This window comes from Diceros bicornis, chromosome 16, assembly GCF_020826845.1.
Source record: "Diceros bicornis minor isolate mBicDic1 chromosome 16, mDicBic1.mat.cur, whole genome shotgun sequence".
Lineage (NCBI taxonomy): Eukaryota > Metazoa > Chordata > Mammalia > Perissodactyla > Rhinocerotidae > Diceros > Diceros bicornis.
Genome location: NC_080755.1, coordinates 68375933 through 68395931, shown reverse-complemented (window position 1 = coordinate 68395931; position 19999 = coordinate 68375933). Strand labels below are relative to the sequence as shown.

The 19999-nt window shown below is 52.7% G+C and overlaps 1 protein-coding gene across 1 annotated transcript in view; it reads left to right on the top strand.

The window, feature by feature from the left end:
* The first annotated feature begins 4453 nt into the window (after positions 1–4453).
* PARD6G (par-6 family cell polarity regulator gamma) overlaps positions 4454–19999 on the top strand; it is a 29787-nt gene continuing 14241 nt past the window's right edge. Inside the window, exon 1 of the mRNA XM_058556628.1 lies at positions 4454–4698. Coding sequence (XP_058412611.1) covers positions 4454–4698 — 245 coding nt within the window. The remainder of the gene's footprint in view (positions 4699–19999) is intronic.

Below are 19999 nucleotides of genomic sequence, written 5' to 3'. Positions count from 1 at the left end.
ATAGGGAAGATAGTGAAAGTTAATTTACTTTCATTAAAATTAGTTTTAAAATTATTTCTTCCTAATGCATTAAAGGTTAAATCACCTTCTGAGGATAAATTGGCTGTTCAGAATTAATTTATAAGTAAAGACTCTGTGGCTTTGCCCCCGTGTGCTCGAGGGAGTTAGTGACACCTCTCAGCAAAGCGAGTCAGCACGTACTAGACTTTTATTAATCAAGGTGATTACTAGAAAATACCCAGGCCACAACTCAGAGAGTGCAGAACCTTCTAGTTCGTCGTAGACTGTATGATTTTCTAATAATGTACCAGAAAGAATAGTTTCCTTGAATCCAGAGCAGAACCTGGAAGGGTAAAATGGTCTGATTTAGACACATGCATGTCCTATGTGTGATTCTGGCTCGACCTGTATCCGCACGACTTCGAGTCCGCCGGAAGCCTCCACCCTCCAGCCTCCAGCCTCCAGCCTTCAGCCTCCAGCCTCGGAACTTGAGCACAGATGTGAGAAGTGGCCCGAGAACAAGCCTGGCCACGTCCCTGGGCTTATCTGCTTGGCTGCGGCCTCTGTTTTCGCTGCCTCGCTGTCCAGTTAGGTCTTGGTTGTGCCTTTGCTCTCTGCGCTTGTTCTCACTCAGCTGTCTCCGAGGACTGTCGGCAGGGGCTGCTGGTCGTATCTGCCCCATGGGCAGCGAGGCCTCGTGTCCACAGGCTGCAAGGAAGGAGAGTCTCGGCGGCAGTGAGGCTGAGTGGATACTGCTTTCCATGGGCACGAGGGGTGAGCACGGGCTCTTGGCTGCCTGAGGTGACAGAACTTCACTAAAATGGTGAATTCAGCATGGACAAGTGCTAGTCTCTTGTTTTCTGATAATCCTTCGGGCTTGTGTCAACTCTTACTATGTCATCTTAATTTCTGCCTTCTACAAAATGATAATTCTACTTGCCAGTTGCTTATCTGATAAAGGTGCCATTAGAGTTAGTGAGATAATATTGGCAGATTACCGAGAGCTTCTGAGAAGCGAGGTCCGTGTTTGTGTGACACATCATTGAAGCCACGGTGATTAGCAGGTTCGCTTTGCCACTTGCTTCTCTTCCCATGAACTGAACATAAAGGCAGACATGCTCCTTCCTCCTGTAAAGCCTTTGGCCCTCACGGTTGTCACCTCAGAGACCTGCCCAGAAGCCAGGACGGAACAGTCTGGAATGACCAAAAGCTCCAAGTTTGTAACAAAAACGGAAGCAATCCAAAACAGGAGAAAAAAGAGCCCTCAACCAAAACGGATGGCCACTCTGTTCAGAAACGCATTACAAACCAGTTCACTGGTGATTTTCGGGCCCTCCCCAGTGTCAGCGGTCAGCCAGGTCTCCCAGACAGTGGTCCCGGGGCCTCGGGGTGCCAGCTCCTGTCCCCCTGGCCCTGGGAACTGGTCCAGGTGAGCCTGTCTGGAAATGGAGAATGTGAACTTACCAGTATACAGCAAGGCGTGAACTAGGTGGTGTGGTGGAGGCGAGAACTTTCAGGCTTTAGTTCATTAATGCTGATTGTAGTCTAATTGGGGGCAAGAAAATAGATTAAAAGTAGAGAAAAAGCAAGAATCCCTCATAGATCTCTAGTTCTGAAATGACGTTCTGAGACTGCAGCACCTGCAGAAGCTCCGTGCCACTCAGTCTGGGGACCTGGTGTTTCTTTTTGTTCCCCCAAAGCTCGAAGGAACCATTTTATTTATTTTTTAATAAACTTTGTTGAGATATAATTCATAATCATATAATTCACCCATTGAAAGTGTGCAATTCAGTGGTTTGTAGGATGTTCACAGAATTGTGCAACCATTATCACAATCAACTATAGAACATTTTCCTCACCCCAAAAAGAAGCCCTGAACCCATTACGTAGTCTCCCCTAGCCCCCGGCAGCCACTAATCTGCTTTCTGTCTCTCTGGATTTGCCTGTTCTGGATACTTCCTATGAATGGAATCAGACAATGTGTGATCTTTTGTGACTGGCATCTTGCACTGTGCATCATGTTCTCAAGGGTCATCCATGTTGTAGCAGGTGTCAGTACTTCATTCCTTTTTTATGGCTGAATACTATTCCATTGTATGGATAGACCACATTTTGTTTATTTATTCCTCAGTTGATGGACACTTGGGTTGTTTCCACCTTTCGGCTGTTGTGAGTAATGCTCTGTGAACCTTCACGTACAAGTTTCTGTGTAGACATATGTGTTCAGTTCAGTTTGGCAGTTCCTCAAAAGGTTAAACATAGAGTTACCATGTGACCCAGTAATTGTGCTCCTAGAGATAGTTTTACTCCTTCCTTTCCCACTTGGATGTGTTTCATTTCTTTTTCTTGCCTGACTGCCCTGGCTAGAACCTCCAGTGCAATGTCGAGTAGCAGAGCAGACTCCTTGTCCTGTTCATGATCTTGGAGGGAGAGCATCCAGTCTTTTACCATTGAGTGTGAGGTTTGCTGGGGGGTTTTCGTGAATGCCCTTTATCAGGCTGGAGACCTAGTGTTGCTTTTTTACATCAGGGGCAAATGCATCTGGGGGCGGGTTCTTCATTTCATCATGTTTGGGAAATAAAACGGATCAAAGAAAATAGAGCTGCTTGACCACTAACGTATTTATAAGAAGAAAGTCCATAAGAACAAGAGTTAAAGCAGTCCCGTCAGTGTCGGCATTGGGTGCACGCGTGTCGTCGGAATTAGTGTCGGTTTGTGTCTGTCCATGTGGTTTCATGTGTGCCACGTGCCCCCAGCTCAGAGTAGGGTGTCAGAGTTGATTTTCTGACTTGGGGAATTTAACTTCATACCACAGCTTTATGTAGAAGATTTATTTTCTTGTATTTTCCGTTCTTTTTTATCTAAAAGTTGTATAGAAAGTCGTTAATGCTGGTTTTGATATGGCAAGTTCATTCTGACTGGCTTTGCTGGATTCGTGTCTTCGCGGTCAGGGATGGGGGGAGCTAAAGCCAGAGGAATGTCTGCAGAAACAAATGATGGGTTTCTCCCAGCATGTTATTCATAGCACAGAGATGGAGACAAAAGATGAAACGGATTCCTGACCAGACGGCATGGCCCTGAGGCTCCAGGCTTGTGTGTGAGCTCGCTGGGTTCTCAGTGGGGTCAGCTGCGTTCCTGCTCAGCTCCGGCCTGCGTCCTGACCACGTGGGCCCTCAGGGCCAGTGAGAGTTGCTGACTGTAAGGGAAGAATGGTGCTGGCAGTTTTTGTCTTTTGGTTGTTTTAGTTTTATTTTTTAGGAGAACCATTGGAGGACTCTGACTGCATGTGGCTTTTCCCCGTGCCCCTTCGTGGCTTGTTTCACGAAATCGCCTCCTCAGCTGTGTCTCGCTGCCTTGCCCACGGCCAGCGCTCATTTCTTCCTCAGTTTCCCTGCAGATGCCTCCTTCAGATGGGGAGCTCGAGAGGGTAGGCTAAGGTGCGCCCTCGAGCGCGCATCCTCCCATCTCCGAAGGCAGACTCCTGTGCATCCCGCCCTGGACCGCACAAACTGCCCACCCCTCGGGCCCCTCTGGGAGGCCCCGCCACTGCACTCCGGCCTGCGCACGAGGCCCGAGGAAGGCCGGCAGAGGCACTCGTGCTGGCTGGCCTGTTGCTTCAGCCTTTTGGCACATGTCACCTTTAGCCGAGCGCCCAGCCCTGCACCCAGAATTAAAAAGTAAAACTGTGGCATTGGATTAAAAAGGTCTCCATGGACGTTTGTCCTGTCCAAGTAGTAGTTGTAATTTTTTAAAGAGTTAATCCAAGTTTTGGTAAACTCTGAATGTGCCTTGTTCAAGGAACTGCTAAAGCTGTTTATCACCTCCCGGAGGATTTCTAGGTAATTGAACAGTGGTGAGTTAGCGCCTTTTTTCCTGTGAAAGCCGTCTTTATGCAGTGTGTGTTTGTTCTCAGAACACGTTGGCCAAAAATGTTACCTTAAAGTGTGAATTAATTTTTAGTGTGTATGTTTAGATATTATTGGAAATAAATTCAGACTTGAGGTGTCAAAATATAGAAGATTGATTCCTCAGCAGTTTATTGTCAGTAGAAGCTAAGAGTTTTCTAAGTGCAGTCCTGAGTCCAGAGTCTGACGCAGAACCTCGTCTCCGCCCGTTACACCCTCCTGCCAGGCGTCTGCCTCTCAAAGACCTCGGAGGAGGGCACGGAAACCAGCTGGGAGGGCCCATTTGTCCGAGGTGGCCCAGGTGTTTTGGGAGAGGGACACAGAAGTTCAAGGTCAAAGGCGGCATGGCGTTGTAGACGCAGGAGGACCCCCACTTCCAGCCTCAGTTTCCCTCCAGACAAAGTGGTGAGGAGGGTGGGGTCAGACACAGGTATGGGAGCGCTCCACATGGACTGCCTGCTGCTGTGTGGTCCCAGGTCTCGTGAATGCAGGTTCCATCGGGCCGCGCTGGCTCTGCTTCCGTGCGTCCAGCTCACCGGGGCAGCTCCATGGACCAGCCTGCACAGCAGGAGCCGGAGGTGCCTCACACAGCACCTGCTCCCGTGCTTGTTCTGCGCAGGGGGCGGCCAGGACCGGACCCCGTCAGGAAGGCCGGAGCCGAAGGCGGCTCCCAGCCGGCCCGGACCCTGGAGGAGGAGAAAGGCCAGGCCTCCCGTCTCAGTGCCCACCCGCCAAGGGCCCCAGGCTGTAGGGGGAGGCTCTGGGTGGGCGAGGTCTGGCGCCAGGCGCTGGGGTAAAAGAAGGGTCACTTCTCCAAAAGCTCAGTGGGAGCTCCACGTCCCCAGTCAGACCGCTGGGGGTGCGTCCTCAGGGGGTGGTCCAGGCTCAGAGGTGTTCTGAACGCTGCCCCCATGCCGTCCCATGTGTTCCGGTGGCTCTCCTGGGAGACGGGGGCAGGGGGGTGGGGTTCCCAGAGACCCAGCTGGGACAGAGGAGAGCCACATGCTGATCACCTGGTCATGTTGGCTCGTCACCTGCAGACAGTTTGCCTCCTCTCCCTGCTCTCAGGCCTGCCCCATGGCGGTGTCGCCTGCCGGCCCACATGTCCTTCTCCATCACATTGATATGGTGCCTGTGACGAGGATGAGTCCCACTCGCCAGGAGGAGAGGCGAGCACCGCACTTCAGCCCCACTGCTGGCCCCGGCAGGAGCCTTGGGTCAGCAGGGCTGCCAGGACCTTCCCACCCGGAGCAGAGCGAGCGCGAAGCCCTGACTCCGGCCAGGGCCAGCAGGCCAGGCCTTCATGTCACTTAAACACGGGGTACTTAGCTCTCCTTTCTGCCCTCTCTGTAGAGCACTGGACTTTCGTTCCTGCCGGAGGCACAGTGGATGCTCTGCTCAGGCCACTGCTCCCTCCACGGGGAGAGGACCAGCTGGGCGCTGCTCCACCAGCCAGGCACCCGCCTGTTGCGGTTGCCTTATAAAACCAAAGGCCCTGCAATGGGCCAGGCAACCTGCTGCCTCCACATCAGAGCCTTCGGTGCAGCTTCCTTAGTTCTCAGACCCCGAGAACATCTGTGTTAGCGTTGCGTTCCCAACCAAAACATACACAACTATAGGATCATTGTGGAATTTGCATTACCCAAACCTTTGCTCTAACGGGTCAGTATCTGGGCTTGGCAGATTTCCTACTGCGTACCCCACGCGGTGAAGCGACCACCACGTGACCCACGGCGTTGGTGTTTGTCACTGTGCTCCTTTATCCAGAGAGCAAGCACGGCCTGGGGTGAGGCGCTGTCAGCGTGCACAGGCACCCCGTGGGGCTGGGTGGGCTGCTCTTGGCTGCTCGCTGACTCCTCCCCTCTGACCTAGTGTCTGCAGGAGCCGTGGTTGGTGCCGTCCTGAGGCCAAGTTAGGGTCGGCGCAGAGGCAGGAGGGGCTCCAGAGCAGCTGGCTTGAGCGGGGCATGAGGGGGGCGGGCATTCCTCGGAGACTCCTGCTCCCACCACCCTTTGCAGCGGCGCCAGCCGTGACCTGCTGACTCAGCCCTGCAAGGAGAGGAATGTGTTGCCTGCGATGGCCGTGGGCAGCAGGCATGCTGCTGCAGTTCGGGGCCTGCAAGCTGGCTGGAGAGGGGTGACTTCATCCTGCCCAGCCCAGCTGTGGGAGGCCGCCTCCTGAGACACACCTGAGCCGTCTCAGCTTCAGGATTACCGAGTCGAAACGGTTAAGGGAACGTGCCCGCAGTCATCCTTCAGGCCTCCCTGTCAGGGCACCGGCCACGCCTCGTGGGCCAGGCGTGGGCACGACGCCGGGAGGTTTGGCAAGCAGTCCTCCCCACGTGGGCCTGAGGCAGGAAGGGCGAGTTCCCATTGGTACTTTGTAAGCAGCCCCCGTTCGTGGCTTCTGCAAAAATGTAGGAACGTGGTGGTTGGCTCTCTTTCTCTCGACTCGGCAAGTTCTTTATTAACTGTCTGCCCAGGTTGGGTTCTTCCTTCTCCTGTCTCTTCCCGGGAAGAGGAGCAAATGACATGAAACCCTAAGGCTCTTTTGGGGTTGACATGATCCTGCATGTGGGAGGACGGGGTTGGGGCCAAGGAAAGGGAGAAGGGATGTTGCCTTATTGTCAGCGTTTACAGGCTCAGCTCAGGGAAAGGCACGCAGGGAACTCAGGTGGGAGGCAAGATGCCCCCGCAACAGTGGGACGCCTTCCCCTTTGGTCTGAGATCTACGTCCCTGTTGAGCAGCGTAGAACAGCCAGTCCCGCCCCTCCCCCACGCCCCGCCATCGTTCCCCCTCCAAGGCTTGGTCTCCATCCGCCCCCGTTTGTTGCGTTTTGTTTTCTGTCATGTGTTATGTAGATAGAGGGCCGTGGTGAAGATGGTGCTCCCTCGGACTGTGACCCTCCCGGCCCCCTGGAGAATCCCTGCCCAGGGTAGGGCGGCCCCAAGCAGAGATGACCGAAGAGTCCAGCAGGAGCCATGTGTGCGTGTTGGTGCGCAGGGGGCGGGCTGACAGCTGGCCGGGGGGGGGGGACACAGCAGCAATCCTCCAGGAAGCTCCCTGTGGGCTCTCGGCCTCTGTGCTCCTCTGCACCCCAGAGAACAGGGGGCCCTGGAGAAGTCTTCTTGCTGTGAGCGCAGCCGGCGGGAGGGAGCGGCCGCCAGAGGCCCTGACTCTCCTTGGCAGCAGCGGCCACAGCTCAGGGAGGAGTGTCTGGCCCAAAGGCACCGTTTGCGAAGCCTCAACCACAGGCGACAGTGTCTGTCCTTGTCTCTGCAGGGGGCGCTTGGGCCCCAGCCTCTGCCGTGGGAGGTTTTGTTGAGCTTTTACTGAGATGATTGCAGCTGTCGGAAATAATGCAGCAATCCCTGTGTGCTTAGCCCATTCCCCCGATGGTGACATTTTACAAAACCGTCGCCAGATGTCGCGCATTGAGACAGTTGCCCGTCTTGTTGATCCCCTCAGCCGCACTCAGCTGTGTGTGCTGGTGTGGTTTTTAAGCACAAATCACAGCGATGTCTGGTAGAAGAACAGGCAAAGAAAAGGCACTGTTTCCGGTCTGTGGCACGATGTGCTGTTTCCCGGCTCTGCGATCCAACCCAGGTGTGTCTCCTGTGGGGCTCGGTGAGGGCTGCTCGCGTGGGGGAAGCTGGCCTGCGCCTGTGTCTGACGCCTCGGGTCCCGGCCTCAGGTCGCTGTCTGCCGGCTCCCTCACAGCCTGCAGGGTCTGCTTCCGAAGGACGTGGGCAGGGGACGGGCTTGTGCTTCCATTCCTCCCAACCCCTCCCTCTCTGGGCCTTGTCAACTTCGGTGCCCCAGGCCAGGCCAGGCCCACAGGAGAGCGGCTGATTTGCTGTCTGGGGCTTTGGGATATTTTTGTTTTCATTTTTGAAGAGAGTAGGAAATACACATTATAAGTACGACAACGGGTTCTCAAAAATACTTTCATATTCTCAATTAAACTTAACATGTGGAGTATATCCATCCATTTTTTCTTGGTGTATTGCACTTTCCAGGTAAAATGTGAATGCCATCAGTTTTGAGAAGTGTCCCTTAGCCGCCCCTCCCCTTTGACCTCCCCTGACTTTCTCTCTTCGTTATGACTTGTAGCTCTTCTCTCCTCCTCCACCTTCCAGGCTGTTCCTCACCACAGACCCTTGGTGTAAACCAACAGACCTCTCCTCTCCTCTCAAAGCACCTCCTCCAGGAAGCCTCCCGGGATTTACTGTCCTCTGACCAGAATGACATCACAGCAGGTTGCTGGGGCTGGTGGGCAGTGGGGTCGTTGGTCGTTGCCTGCAGAGCCGTCACAGAAACAGCCTGAGAGTGTCCCATCACGTGTGCTGACTCAAAGCTCAGCAACCCCACTTCCAGGAAGAGCTGGAAGCACAATGATGGTCTCCATGGGTGCTCATTGTGGAATGCTTTAGGGGATCAAATGGGTAAATGGAGGCACATCCCTGCAGTGTGCACTCGACAGCTGTCACAGAGAGAGAGAGCTCCGTCCTGACACGGCAAGTGCTCAAGACACAGCATGTGTGAGCAGTGTGCACGTGCTGTGGACTGAATTGTGTCCCAGTCACACGCTGAAGCCCTAGCCCCCTGTGAGGGTCTTTAGGAAGCAACCAAGGTTAAATGAGGCCAGGGGAGGGGCCTGATCGGATCAAGCTGTGTCCTTATCAGAGAGGAAGAGCGCCGTCTGGCTGTCCTGCAGTTTGAGGACACAGCAGGCAGGGCATCTGCAGACTGGGAGGAGGCCTCACCAGAACCCACCGTGCGGCACCCGACACAGCCTCCAGCCTCCAGAACTGTGAGAAGCAAATGTCTGTGGTGTTTTGTTACAGCAGCTCAAGCTTACTAACCTAGTATGATCCCAATTCTGCAACAAAACGATTATTGAAGTGTTATTTTATGTATTATCTGTATATGATATTGTGATGGTTAATTTTATGTCAACTTGACTGGCGTAGGGAGGCCCAGATAGCTGGTAAAACATAATTTCTGGCTGTGTCTGTGAGGGTGTTTCCAGAAGAGATTAGCATTCGAATCAGTGGACAGTGGACGGAGTGAAGATCTGCCCCTCTCCTATGTGGGTGGGCGTCATCCAATCTCTGGTGGCATGAATGGAACTAAAGGGCAAGGAAGGGAGAATTCTGTCCTCTTGAGCTCGGACGTCCGTCTTCTCCTGCCCTCAGACATCGGAGCTCCTGGTTCTCGGGCCTTCAGACTTCGACTGAATTTCTCCTGGGTCTCCAGGTTGCAGATGGCAGATGGTGGGGCTTCTCACCTCCATAACCGCCTGAGCCAGTTCCCATAAGTCTCCTCTTGTGCGTGTGTCTTTGTACATCCGACGGGTTCCGTTTCTCTGCAGCACCCTGACTGATACAGACGTGTTTTAGTTGCAGTAAACAGTCTGGGAAATGTGCACTAGACTGTTATTAGGAAGGGGCAGGATTATTGAGGCATTTTTTTTCTCTTTGTTTATTTAATCCATGTGATCCAATCTGTTTACTGTTCTGCTCCCAACACGTGGAGTTGAGCACTTTCTCTGCATGTGGTTGAGATGAATGGATGAGGAGCACATGAGCAAGAGATGCTGAGTTTTGACGATGACATCTTTGCTTTAGCGGAGCAGCATACGCCCTCAGCGTTTCCTCCTGTGCTCAGCCCAGGGCAGCAGTCGGAGCACCAGGTCATCCTGCCACCTAGTGCTCACGGCCTTGGGCCTCAGTTTCCCCATCTGTCAAAGGACGGTGTCCTGGGCCTCGAGGGCCAAGAGGACTGAGGAGGAAAGGGCCGGGAAGCTCTTCCCTGGGCCCAGCTTCCAGGGAGGAGTGTTCTCAGCCAACTTGGCCTCTCAGGCCTAGAAAGCCCTCCAGGAGTGGCTGCCCAGCCCACAGCATCTGCCCCTTGTCTATGGACCTGGGGGGATGCCAGGCTTGAAGGGTGGGCACCCGGGGGCTGGAGAGGGTGGTGCAGGCAGTGAACTTGGGGCAGGCGTGGTGTTTGCAGGGGTCTTTGGGTTTCAGGCTCAGGAGCCCTGGGAGATGTCAGGACTGGCTCAGAAACGCCCAGCTCCTCACCCTCTGCCAACAGAGCTGGACCGTGAGCCAGGCTTCTCCCCATGTCTTGAAGCCATAAAGCCGAGAAAAGCAGGCTCGGTCCCCCACGCACCACTGAGCTCGGTGGTCTCATCAGCGACCTGGGCCCTGAACCTCAGGAGGGTCTCAGGCGCTGCCCAGGACTGACGACGCAGGAGCCCCAGCGTCCTTCACCGTGGGCTTTGAAAGCAGACCCTGCAGGGAGCAGTGCAAAGCCCCCAAAACTTAGGCTTCATTTTAGCAGAAAAAGGTAGTTCAGAGTTGACTTTATTTTTACTCTGAGGTGCTTTCAGGAAAGATTTGTTGTTTGAGGAAACTTTCAACAGAAAAAACACTGGCTTGTGTTTCCTCCCTTTCCCAGGGGGTGTCTCCCAGGTTAGGCAGCAGCCTTTCCAGGCGGGTGTGGTTCTCATGGATCTGGTCTGAGTCTTGTCTTCTCCCCACAACTTCTTTAGCACAAAGCAGCGTTTCCTGGGTGCGTCTCGTGCACAGAAGTCGGGGAAACCAGTAGCTGAGCTCGATGGCGCTTAATTTCTAGATTGAGACTTTCTACATCGCGTCCTCGGTTTGTTCGTTTTTACAACACGCTGGTTCCAGTCACTTCTCTTAGCACCTGGTGTTTGGGGCAGACCTCTTCTCCAGGAAAAGCCTCCTGAGACCAGAGCCAGCCCAGGGACCACCGATGCTTCTGTTTTTAAAACCAGGGCCACAACAACTTTACTTAGAAACATACAGGGACATGATCTGGGATTAGGCGATGGTCTCCTAAAAATAATAACAAAAGCACCAGCAACAGAAGAAAAAATAGATAAATTGGACTTCATCAAAATTTAAAACTTTTGTATGTCAAAGGACACTATTAAGAAAATGAACAGACAACCCACAGAATAGAATATTTTCAAGTCATAGATTTTATGAGACATATCTAGAATATATAAAGGATACTCACATCAGTAGTAAAAAGACAGCGCAACTGACAATGGCAAAGGATCTGAATAGACGTTTCTCCAATGATTTGTAAATGGCCTATAAGCACAGGAGAAGATGGAAGATGGATAAGAACAAACACTGAGGGCCGGCCCGATGGCTTAGCGGTTAAGTGCGCATGCTCCGCTACTGGCGGCCCGGGTTCAGATCCCGGGCACACCCACGCACTGCTTCTCCGGCCATGCTGAGGCCGCGTCCCACATATAGCAACTAGAAGGATGTGCAACTATGACATACAACTATCTACTGGGGCTTTGGCGGGGGGGGGAAGGAGGAGGATTGGCAATAGATGTTAGCTTAGAGCCGGTCTTCCTCAGCAAAAAGAGGAGGATTAGGACAGATGTTAGCTCAGGGTTGATATCCCTCACAAAAAAAAAAAAAAAACAAACGCTGAGGACGTAGAGATCTGGAGCCTCACGTGCTATTGGAGGGGATGTGAGATGCTGCCTCTGCCGTGGAAACAGTCTGGCAGTTCCTCAAGAAGTTAAACATAGAGTTACCACGTGACCCAGCAATTCCATTCCTCAGTATATGCCCAAGACAGTTGAGCACATAGGTCCACACGGAAACTTGTAGAGGAGTGTTCACAGCAGCATTTTTCATAATCGCTGAAAAGTAGAAACAACCCAAGTGTCCATCAAGAGTGATAGAAAAACATGGGCCGGCCCCGTGGCTTAACGGTTAAGTGCGCGTGCTCCGCTGCTGGCGGCCCGGGTTCGGATCCCGGGCGTGCACCGACGCACCGTTTCTCCAGCCATGCTGAGGCCGCGTCCCACATACAGCAACTAGAAGGATGTGCAGCTATGACATACAACTATCTACTGGGGCTTTGGGAGAAAAAATAAATAAATAAAAAGAGTGATAGAAAAACAAAATATGGTCCTTCCACACAATGGAATATTACTCAGCCATAAAAAGAAATGAAGCAGAGATAAATACTACAATGTAGATGAACCTTGAAAATATGCTGAGTGAAAAAAGTCAGACACAAAAGGCCACATATTATATGATTCTGCTTATATAAAATATCCAGAATTGGCAAATCTATAGAAAAAGAAAGTAGGTTAGTGTTTGCTCGGGGCTAGAGGGAGGAGGGCGTTGTGAAGTACAGGTTTCTTTCTGAGTTGTTGGAAATGTTCTGGAATTAGTGGTGATAGCCCGCCCCACTGTGAATATACTAAAAACCACTAGATTGTACACTTTAAAATGGTTAAAAGAGTGAATTTTATGTTGCATTAATTTTATCTCAATAATAAAAAACTTTTTGAAGCCAATTGCACAGGGCACAGACGTGGGCTAGTGATGTGGCAGCTGGGCAGCTGCCTGTCTCCTGGACCACTTGGTGGCCCTGCTGAACCCCCGGGCTTGGGGCAGGGATGGGGTCTTAGAGATTTTCTTGGGGAGGGTGGAAATGCCCACCTGGAGTGAGGATGCTCTCTAGCTGTGTCCACACTGGCCTCTCTGGAGGGAGGGGCATGGCCTGGTGTGCTGACCAGCTGGGGGACACACGGCGGGAGGGTGCGGGGGAGTGGCTGGGGTGGTGGCACTGCCTGAGTCCTCTTTCCTGAGAGGATCCTAGGGTGCTGGCAATAGAAACTGGGAGTGCGGTTATAGCTTTTTGGGTTTTCTTAATTATTTTTGCTTCCATTTTTCCTATAGTGAATATGGATGATCTGGGTTAATTTTCTTAATAGAGGGAAACAACAGAGAACCAAAACAGGATGTTTCTGAAATGCTTCCCGTGAAAATGTAAACTCTCTTCTGCTGCTTTCTCCCTGCGTCAGGACCAGGGCTGGGGGGCTCTCCAGAGACAGGACCCTACAGGGAGTGAAAGATTCCAGGCCCAGGCTTCCTTTCTTCCTGAAGTAGTGGAAATAAAATGTTTAAAAGTTTCGGAAAACACCGCCTGGGTGAACACTAGCACTTCGTGTGTTTTGTGTTTTGTTTTTTGTTAAAAGAAAGCTTGTTGTGAAGTCCTCGCAGCTCCCGGCCTCTCTGAAATCTCACATGAGGAGGGTTTATTGTGAAAGAATGTGTGAAGTTAGAGGGACGGAGGGCTCGAGGACCGGGGTCTTATTAGTGAGTTTCTTCCCGAATGGCTCCTTGACTGCGTGCTCTGGCCTCTTCCTGGTTCCTGCCTCTGAAGCTGTCAGAGCTGTGTGCCCTTCCCTCTCCCCTGCGTCCCTGCCTGTCCTCAGGTTCGTTGGGCTCAGTCCACCCATCTGGTCCACGGGGGGCCGATTCTCATCTGAGTGCGTCCTTCTAGACCAGTCACCTGCTTGGCAGATGGACAGAGATGGGTTACAGGTTAGTCCCACTAATAATCAAGAACTAACGGTTTGTGACGATACAGTTTACAAAAACGGTGGGCCCACAGTGGCAACTGCCACTCACTTGCTCTCAGCCGGCTTTTCGGGGAGGGGGTGATAGCTGCCCTGAGGCTGCTGGCCTTCCCATGACCCGGGTGGGGGGCACAGGTATTGGGGAGCTGGTCAGAGGTCACTGGCTCTGCCTACCCAGCGCTACCCCCGTCTCAGGCTGAGGAGTGGGTTCTGCCACTGGGGAGGCGATTGCCCAGCACCAAGCCCTGCTGACCAGCCTCTGCACCTCTGTCAACCCAGAACCAGCGCCCGGGTGAGATGTGCCAACAGGACCGCCCAAGAGCCTGTCCAGAAGGAGCGGCGGGGAGGTGGGTGGGCGACAGGCAGGTCCGAGGGGCCTGGGGAAGGAGCTGGAGAAACAAGAAGAAGTGGCTGTAAACAGAACAGTATGGACAGCCTCTGTGCTGGTGACAGACACATCTCGTGACCAGGAAGCACGAGCCCAGAAGCCGACTCCACTTCCCGGACCACTGTCCAGGGACCCTCCCTGCTCTGGACGTCACAGCCTGCAGCCACCAAGAAGTCCCCCCACTGGGGTCTGCAGGAGCGCGGGGGTGGGGGATCTGCAGGGCCGGCGCTGTTTGTACTGTCCTCAGCGTGGGCCCACCTCGCCTTGTCCCCTAGACGGGCCTTGGTAACCCAGCACTGCCAGGTCTTTCCCTCCTGGATAATGAGCAGAGGACTTGGTCTCATGCTGCGTGTCCGTGCGGAACCTCGCAGACGCTGCCTGAGGACCTGCAGCCAAGAGTGGCGGGTGCTGCTGGAGAGGCAGCTCGTGTCTGTCACGTGACATCTGGCCCTTCCCAGACGGGTTGAGACGCCTCTTCCCTTGGGGAACAACCTTAGTTGCTCTAGAGGGGGTCCTGATTGGCCTTTTTGAGCCACATGACCCCAGCCCCCTCAAGTCCTCGATGCAAGAGCAGGATGACCACAGTAGACGACTGCTGGGAGCCCCCAGGACGGAGGAGGCGGGGGCTGGGGATGGAGCAGCCTCCCGAAGGCAGGAAGAGACAGACTGACCCTGGCGTTTCCAGCTCCCCGAGCCTCTTCCACTGAAGGCCTTCGCAGACTCGCCACCCTCCCGCTTGTTCTGCACTCACTTTGAGTCATTTCGAAAAAATGCTCATTAAACCTCCTTTGACTCGGGAACCAGCCCTGATGAAAGCAGCCATGAAGGCAGGACAGACGTTGAGCCACTGCTTGAGATGCACAGCCCTGTGCCCTGGCCGCCCCATCCAGATCCCAGCACAGACCTGAGGGCTGTCCTCCTGGGAGGAAACCCTAACCCCGACGGCTTCCTTGGAGGAAAACTGGGCCGGACAGGGCATCTGGAGACAGACCTAAGGCTGGGACCTCAATCACAGGCACGCAGCCGAAGCCAGCACGTCGGACGAGCCGGGACGGAGAGTTCCGGGCCTTCCACACGTGAGTTCATTCTGGGAACCGCATGGGTGGGACTGGGGGGAGATGGAGTCAGCAGACAGGTCTACGGCTTCAAGACAAAGTCTGGGGGAGAAAACGGCCTAGGTTTGGATTCCTGTGTGATATGTGACACCTTCTGTTTTCCAACTTATGTGGCAGACTTTAAAAATGATGGCATCTCTGGTGTCTTCAAGAATAAAATCTTGTCCTGACTTGTTTTTGATCCAGTGGTGCAGTTCTTCCGGAATGTTTTCCGTGTGTCTGCACGTTTGTTTAATGATGGGACGGGGAGCTGTTTGGTCTTAACTGCTCTCAGACAAGCTGGGACTGGAAGAGGCGTTTCCACAGCTGCACTGCTGCTGGTCACAGTCACCCTGTGTGAGCCTCTGTCTGTGTGGCACGTCCCCAGCATCACTGAGGGAGGGAAAAAGAAGTTCTCCTGTCCCCTCCCCTCCCTCCCCCTCCCCTCCCCTCCCCTTCCCTCTCCCTCCCTTCCCCTCTCCCTCCCCTCCCCTCCCCTCCCATCCTCCCTCCCCTCCCCCCCATCCCCCTCCCTCTCCCCTCCCCCTGCCTCCTTGTCCTCCCCACCCACCCCATGTCTGACCTCTGCTGGCCTGCTCAGACCCAGGTTTCCATCCACACAAGGAGAGGAAGTTCTGGCATTTCACACACCATTGGCTTTGGGGTGGGGGGAGGGGGGGCCGGGGTGCCCAGAGCATGGACGACATGAGTGGAGGCCCATTAGCCTGCTGCTCCCAGGCCATCAGAGGCACGCTCTTGGGGCGGGGGACATGGCTATGTGAACGTCATTCTGGTCCCCAGGAAGAGGCCGTACCTCCTCATGGCCCTGGCCCTGCCTTCGGCCACTGTGTCATCCTGACAGGCCATCGTCCCTCTGGCCTCCCACCTCCACCTTCAGTGGGCAGGAAGCTCCCCTAGGTGCAGGGGAGCCTAGCTGAGGCCCCCAACCAAAATCTCTTCTCTCTGTTCTTCCTTGGCAGAGATTGTTGATGGGTGGTTGATGATGGTGTTGTTGACAGAGCTTGTTCCTAGAGACCTACAGGATCAGCGAGGCTGGGCAGGACACACCGCTGGGTCGGGTGCAGCAGAAACGCGAGGCCGGTACCTTCCCTGTTGTCTGGGCAGCTTTCTCCCCTCGCTGCCTGGTCCTGGCGCAGATGAGAGGCCTGATCCGATCTCCACGTGTCCAGTCCTTTGTCTGGCTGGGGACGGGCACAGGGGTCGGGGCGGCGAGCGGGGCCAGGGGCCACATCGCCCAGAGCTGGTGGTGAGTTAGAGAGACCCGAAGTCACTGACATGAGAAGAGGCAGGAGGAAGCTCCGCGTTCCCGGAGGGGAACTCAAGTTAAGAACCGGCTCGGCTGGGCCTCAGGCTTCCCTGAAAATAGCGCCCGCTGTGCTGGGCGCCTCCCCCAGAGGCCCTCCCTGTGCGCAGGATCTGGAGCCCTCGTCACTCTGTCCTGTCCATTCCTTCAGGCACTCACCTCATCCTGGGGCCGCGTGTTTGCTTCTTCTCTGTCCTGTCAGCCCCACGGGACCACCAGCGCCTGGGAGCAGGTGCCCCTTACCCACCGGGCCTCACGCAGACCCCAGATAGCTGAGCTGAGGGAGTGGGTGGCCAGGAGTCGAATGGAAATATTTTACAGTTAGAAGCTCTCAACTCTAAATTCCCTTGTTTATGTTAATTCGGCAAGCAGTTACTCTGGTAAAGTTCAAACTCTTTGACTTCCTGGTCAGCTCCTGTCTTTGCAAATTGTGAAGTAAATGTTTAAGCGTGCTCAGAGGTTCTTAATGCCGCTGCTGGTGGAGGAGGGTCTGCGGGTTCTGTGGCTGAAGGAGCGTTTATCAAGGGCCGTGTGCGGGTGTGGGAGCGCGGTGGCAGACACAACTGTCCCTGCACCGATGCCCCATCTGGGGGCTCAGGGCCGCGCCTTCCTCAGGCCCTTCCTGTGCGGGTGGGGACCCCGCGTGCAGTGGGAGGGACGTGTCACCTGTGAGATGACATGGGACGACGGAGGCAGGGCTGAGGCAGGACCCACGGTGCTGGGCAGTGTGAAGTACGAGAGCAGCTGGGAACTTCCCGGGCACCATGCACTGACCTCGAGGGCACGGCCGGGGTTGGCAGAGAAGAGAGGCCGCACAGAGAGACCACGTGCACCCAGCACCCGTCAGACAGAGGGAAGGGCAGCGTCTGTGTGCCTTGGGGTTTTGGGGTCGGGCTGTGTTTTAGGGCTTCCTCTGTATTATCACCTCCCTCTTACAGGGGAGGTTCAGGGCGCTGAGTGCCCAGCCCACACCCGGTAGCAATTGGCTTATCAGAGTCTTCACACTAGGGGTCCTTCCCACACGTCCAGGAGAACTGTGGACACTTGGCATGGGAAGAGCGTCTCATCTCTTCCTCCAGCCGACGCGCGGTGTCACGTGCTTCCTGCCCCGGTGCCTTCTCCAGGTGGCATGTCGGCTCACCTCAGAGCTGTAGACAGGCGGGTGGTCCAGATTGGCTGGGAAGGGAGAAGGTTAGGTGGTTAGTTCACTGTGGGATGGGAGCGAAGGAGAACGTGTAGGCGAACTTCTGGATTCCCACAGTTTTTGTCTGCCCCTCGGTGTACGCCCCCAGTCTTGGAGGACTGCCCTGCGTTATTTAAAAGGAAAACAAGCTTTGACTTTGTGCCGGCTTCCTGAAGCACTGCAGTGGTCCTCAGCTTCTTGGCACTGCCCAGGCTGCCAAACTGTTCTGCCCACCTCGCCTCCCACATGACGTGTGGCGCCTCTGCCTGGAATGCACCCCCACCACACATCACACTGCTCCTGACGTGTGAAAACTCTGGACCCTCTCCCGTCCCTGTTTTCTTCTAGCACATTCGTTGGAAATTGCTGTTGACTACTTGTTTTTCTGACTCCGACGCTGGACTGTGGGCTCCATGAAGTAGAGGTTTTGTCTGTCCTGGTTGCAGTTGTGGCCGAGAAGCTGTGGGCACAGAGCAGGCAGGTGGCAGTGAGTGAGTGACCGCCCCTTGGCCGCCAGGGCAAACCCAGGTCTCCTTAGCCTGGGGTCCACACAGGCCCTCCAGGCCCTGGCAAGGCTGACAGCCCGACACACCCCATGCGTCGTCTTGGTCTTGTGTCTGGGGTGCTCGCCAGGCCCGCCGACCAGGGCTGACCCTCCAGATGGGGCTTTGAGAGCAACAGGCAGAAGGTTCAAAGCCACAGATTGTGGAAACCTCCAAGCAGTTCTTCTAGCTGGTTTTACAGCTTTTAACCATTAATACCTAGTTTTCTTTTAAAGAAAATGGTTAGTCATACTAAGGGAATAGTTTGTTTTGTGTATGAACCGTATAATGATTTTTAGCCTTTTATGCTTTAAGGTATTTTTAAAAAATTAATAGACTATTTTTTTAGAGCGGTTTTAGGTTTACAGAAAAACTGAGCAGAAGGTACAGAGAATTCCCATATATCCCCCCACACACACCATTTCTCCTACTAATAATATCTTATATTAATGTGGTACATTTGTTACAATTGATGAGCCAATGTTGATACATTATAATTAACTAAAGTCCATAGTTTACATTAGAATTCACTGTTGGTGTTATACTGTTCAGTGGGTTTTGTAATGACATGTATCCCCCATAACAATATCATACAGAGTAGTTTCACTGCCCTAAAATTCCTCTGTGCTCCTCCTATTCATCCTTCCCCACCCCAAACCCCTGGCAACCACTGGTATTTTTATTGTCGCCACAGTTTTGTCTTTTCCATAGTTGGAATCATATAGTATGTTGCCTTTCAGATTGGCTTCTTAGTCATATGCATTTAAGGTTCTTCTATGTCTTTTCATAGCTTGATAGCTTATTTCTTTTTATTGCTGAATAGTACTCCATTGTCTGGATGTACCACAGTTTGTTTATTCATTCCTATTGAAGGACATCTTGGTTGCTTCCAAGTTTTGGCAATTATGAATAAAGCTTTCCTAAATACTCATGTGCAGGTTTTTGTGTGGGCATAAGTTTTCAGCTGCTTTGGGTACATGCCAAAGAGTGCAATTGCTGGATCATATGATAAGAGTCTGTTTAGTTTTGTAAGAAAGCATCAAACTGTCTTCCAAAGTGGCGGTACCATTTTGCATTCCCACCAGCAATGAATGAGAGTTCCCATTGCTCCACATCCTTGCCAGCATTTCGTGTTGTCAGTGTTCTGGATTTTGGCGTAGTGTAGTGGTGTAGTGGTATCTCATTATGGTTTTAATTTGCATTTCTCTGATAACATATGATGTGGAGCATCTTTTCATGTGCTTATTTGCCATCTGTATATCTTCTTTGGTGAGGTGTCTGTTAAGGTCTTTGGCCCATTTTTTAATCAGGTTGTTTGTTTTCTTAATGTTGAGTTTTAAGAGTTCTTTGTATATTTTGGATACCAGTGCTTTATCAGATATGTGTTTTGCAAGTATTTTCTCCCAGTCCATGGCTTGTCTTTTTTCCCTTTTTTCCATTCTCTTAACTGGTCTTTCACAGAGCAGAAGTTTTTAATTTTAACAAAGTCTCACTTATCCATTTTTCCTTTCATGGATCATGCTTTTGGTATGGTATCTAAAAACTTGTCACCAGCCCAAGGTCATGTAGATTTTCTCCCGTGATCTTCTAGGAGTTTTATAGTTTTGTGTTTACATTTAGGTCTATGGCCCATTTTCAATTAATTTTTGTGAAGAAGATAATTTTTATGAACTCTGAGATTGTTTTCTTAAAGCATTTTTACTAGTTTTCTAGATTTTAAAAAAATATTTTAAATGAATTTTGAATTAAAATTAAAAGTTAATATCAAGCTTCTAGTGAATTGCCAAAAAGTAATTTGCTTGAAAGCGAATACTGTCCATCCACAAGTTAATGTATTTGTAACATGGGAAATCACCGTGGGTACCCTACATGATTCTACATTTTCCAAACTTAAAAGTCTCAACTTTAAAAATTTTAAAGTTACTTCTGTGCAACTTCGTCTATTTTCCAAGGTGGATTTCCAAGTGCCTGTCGCAAAAAGTGACGTGAAATAAAATACCTACACAGGCCTGCAGCCTCTGGAACAGAGAGGTCCAGAGCCACTGGATCAGTGGTGGGCTCAGGGTCCCTCGCAGACTGGCCTGCCCCCGGGCCCCATACCTACTCCTGCCCCCGGCACCTTCTCCTGGT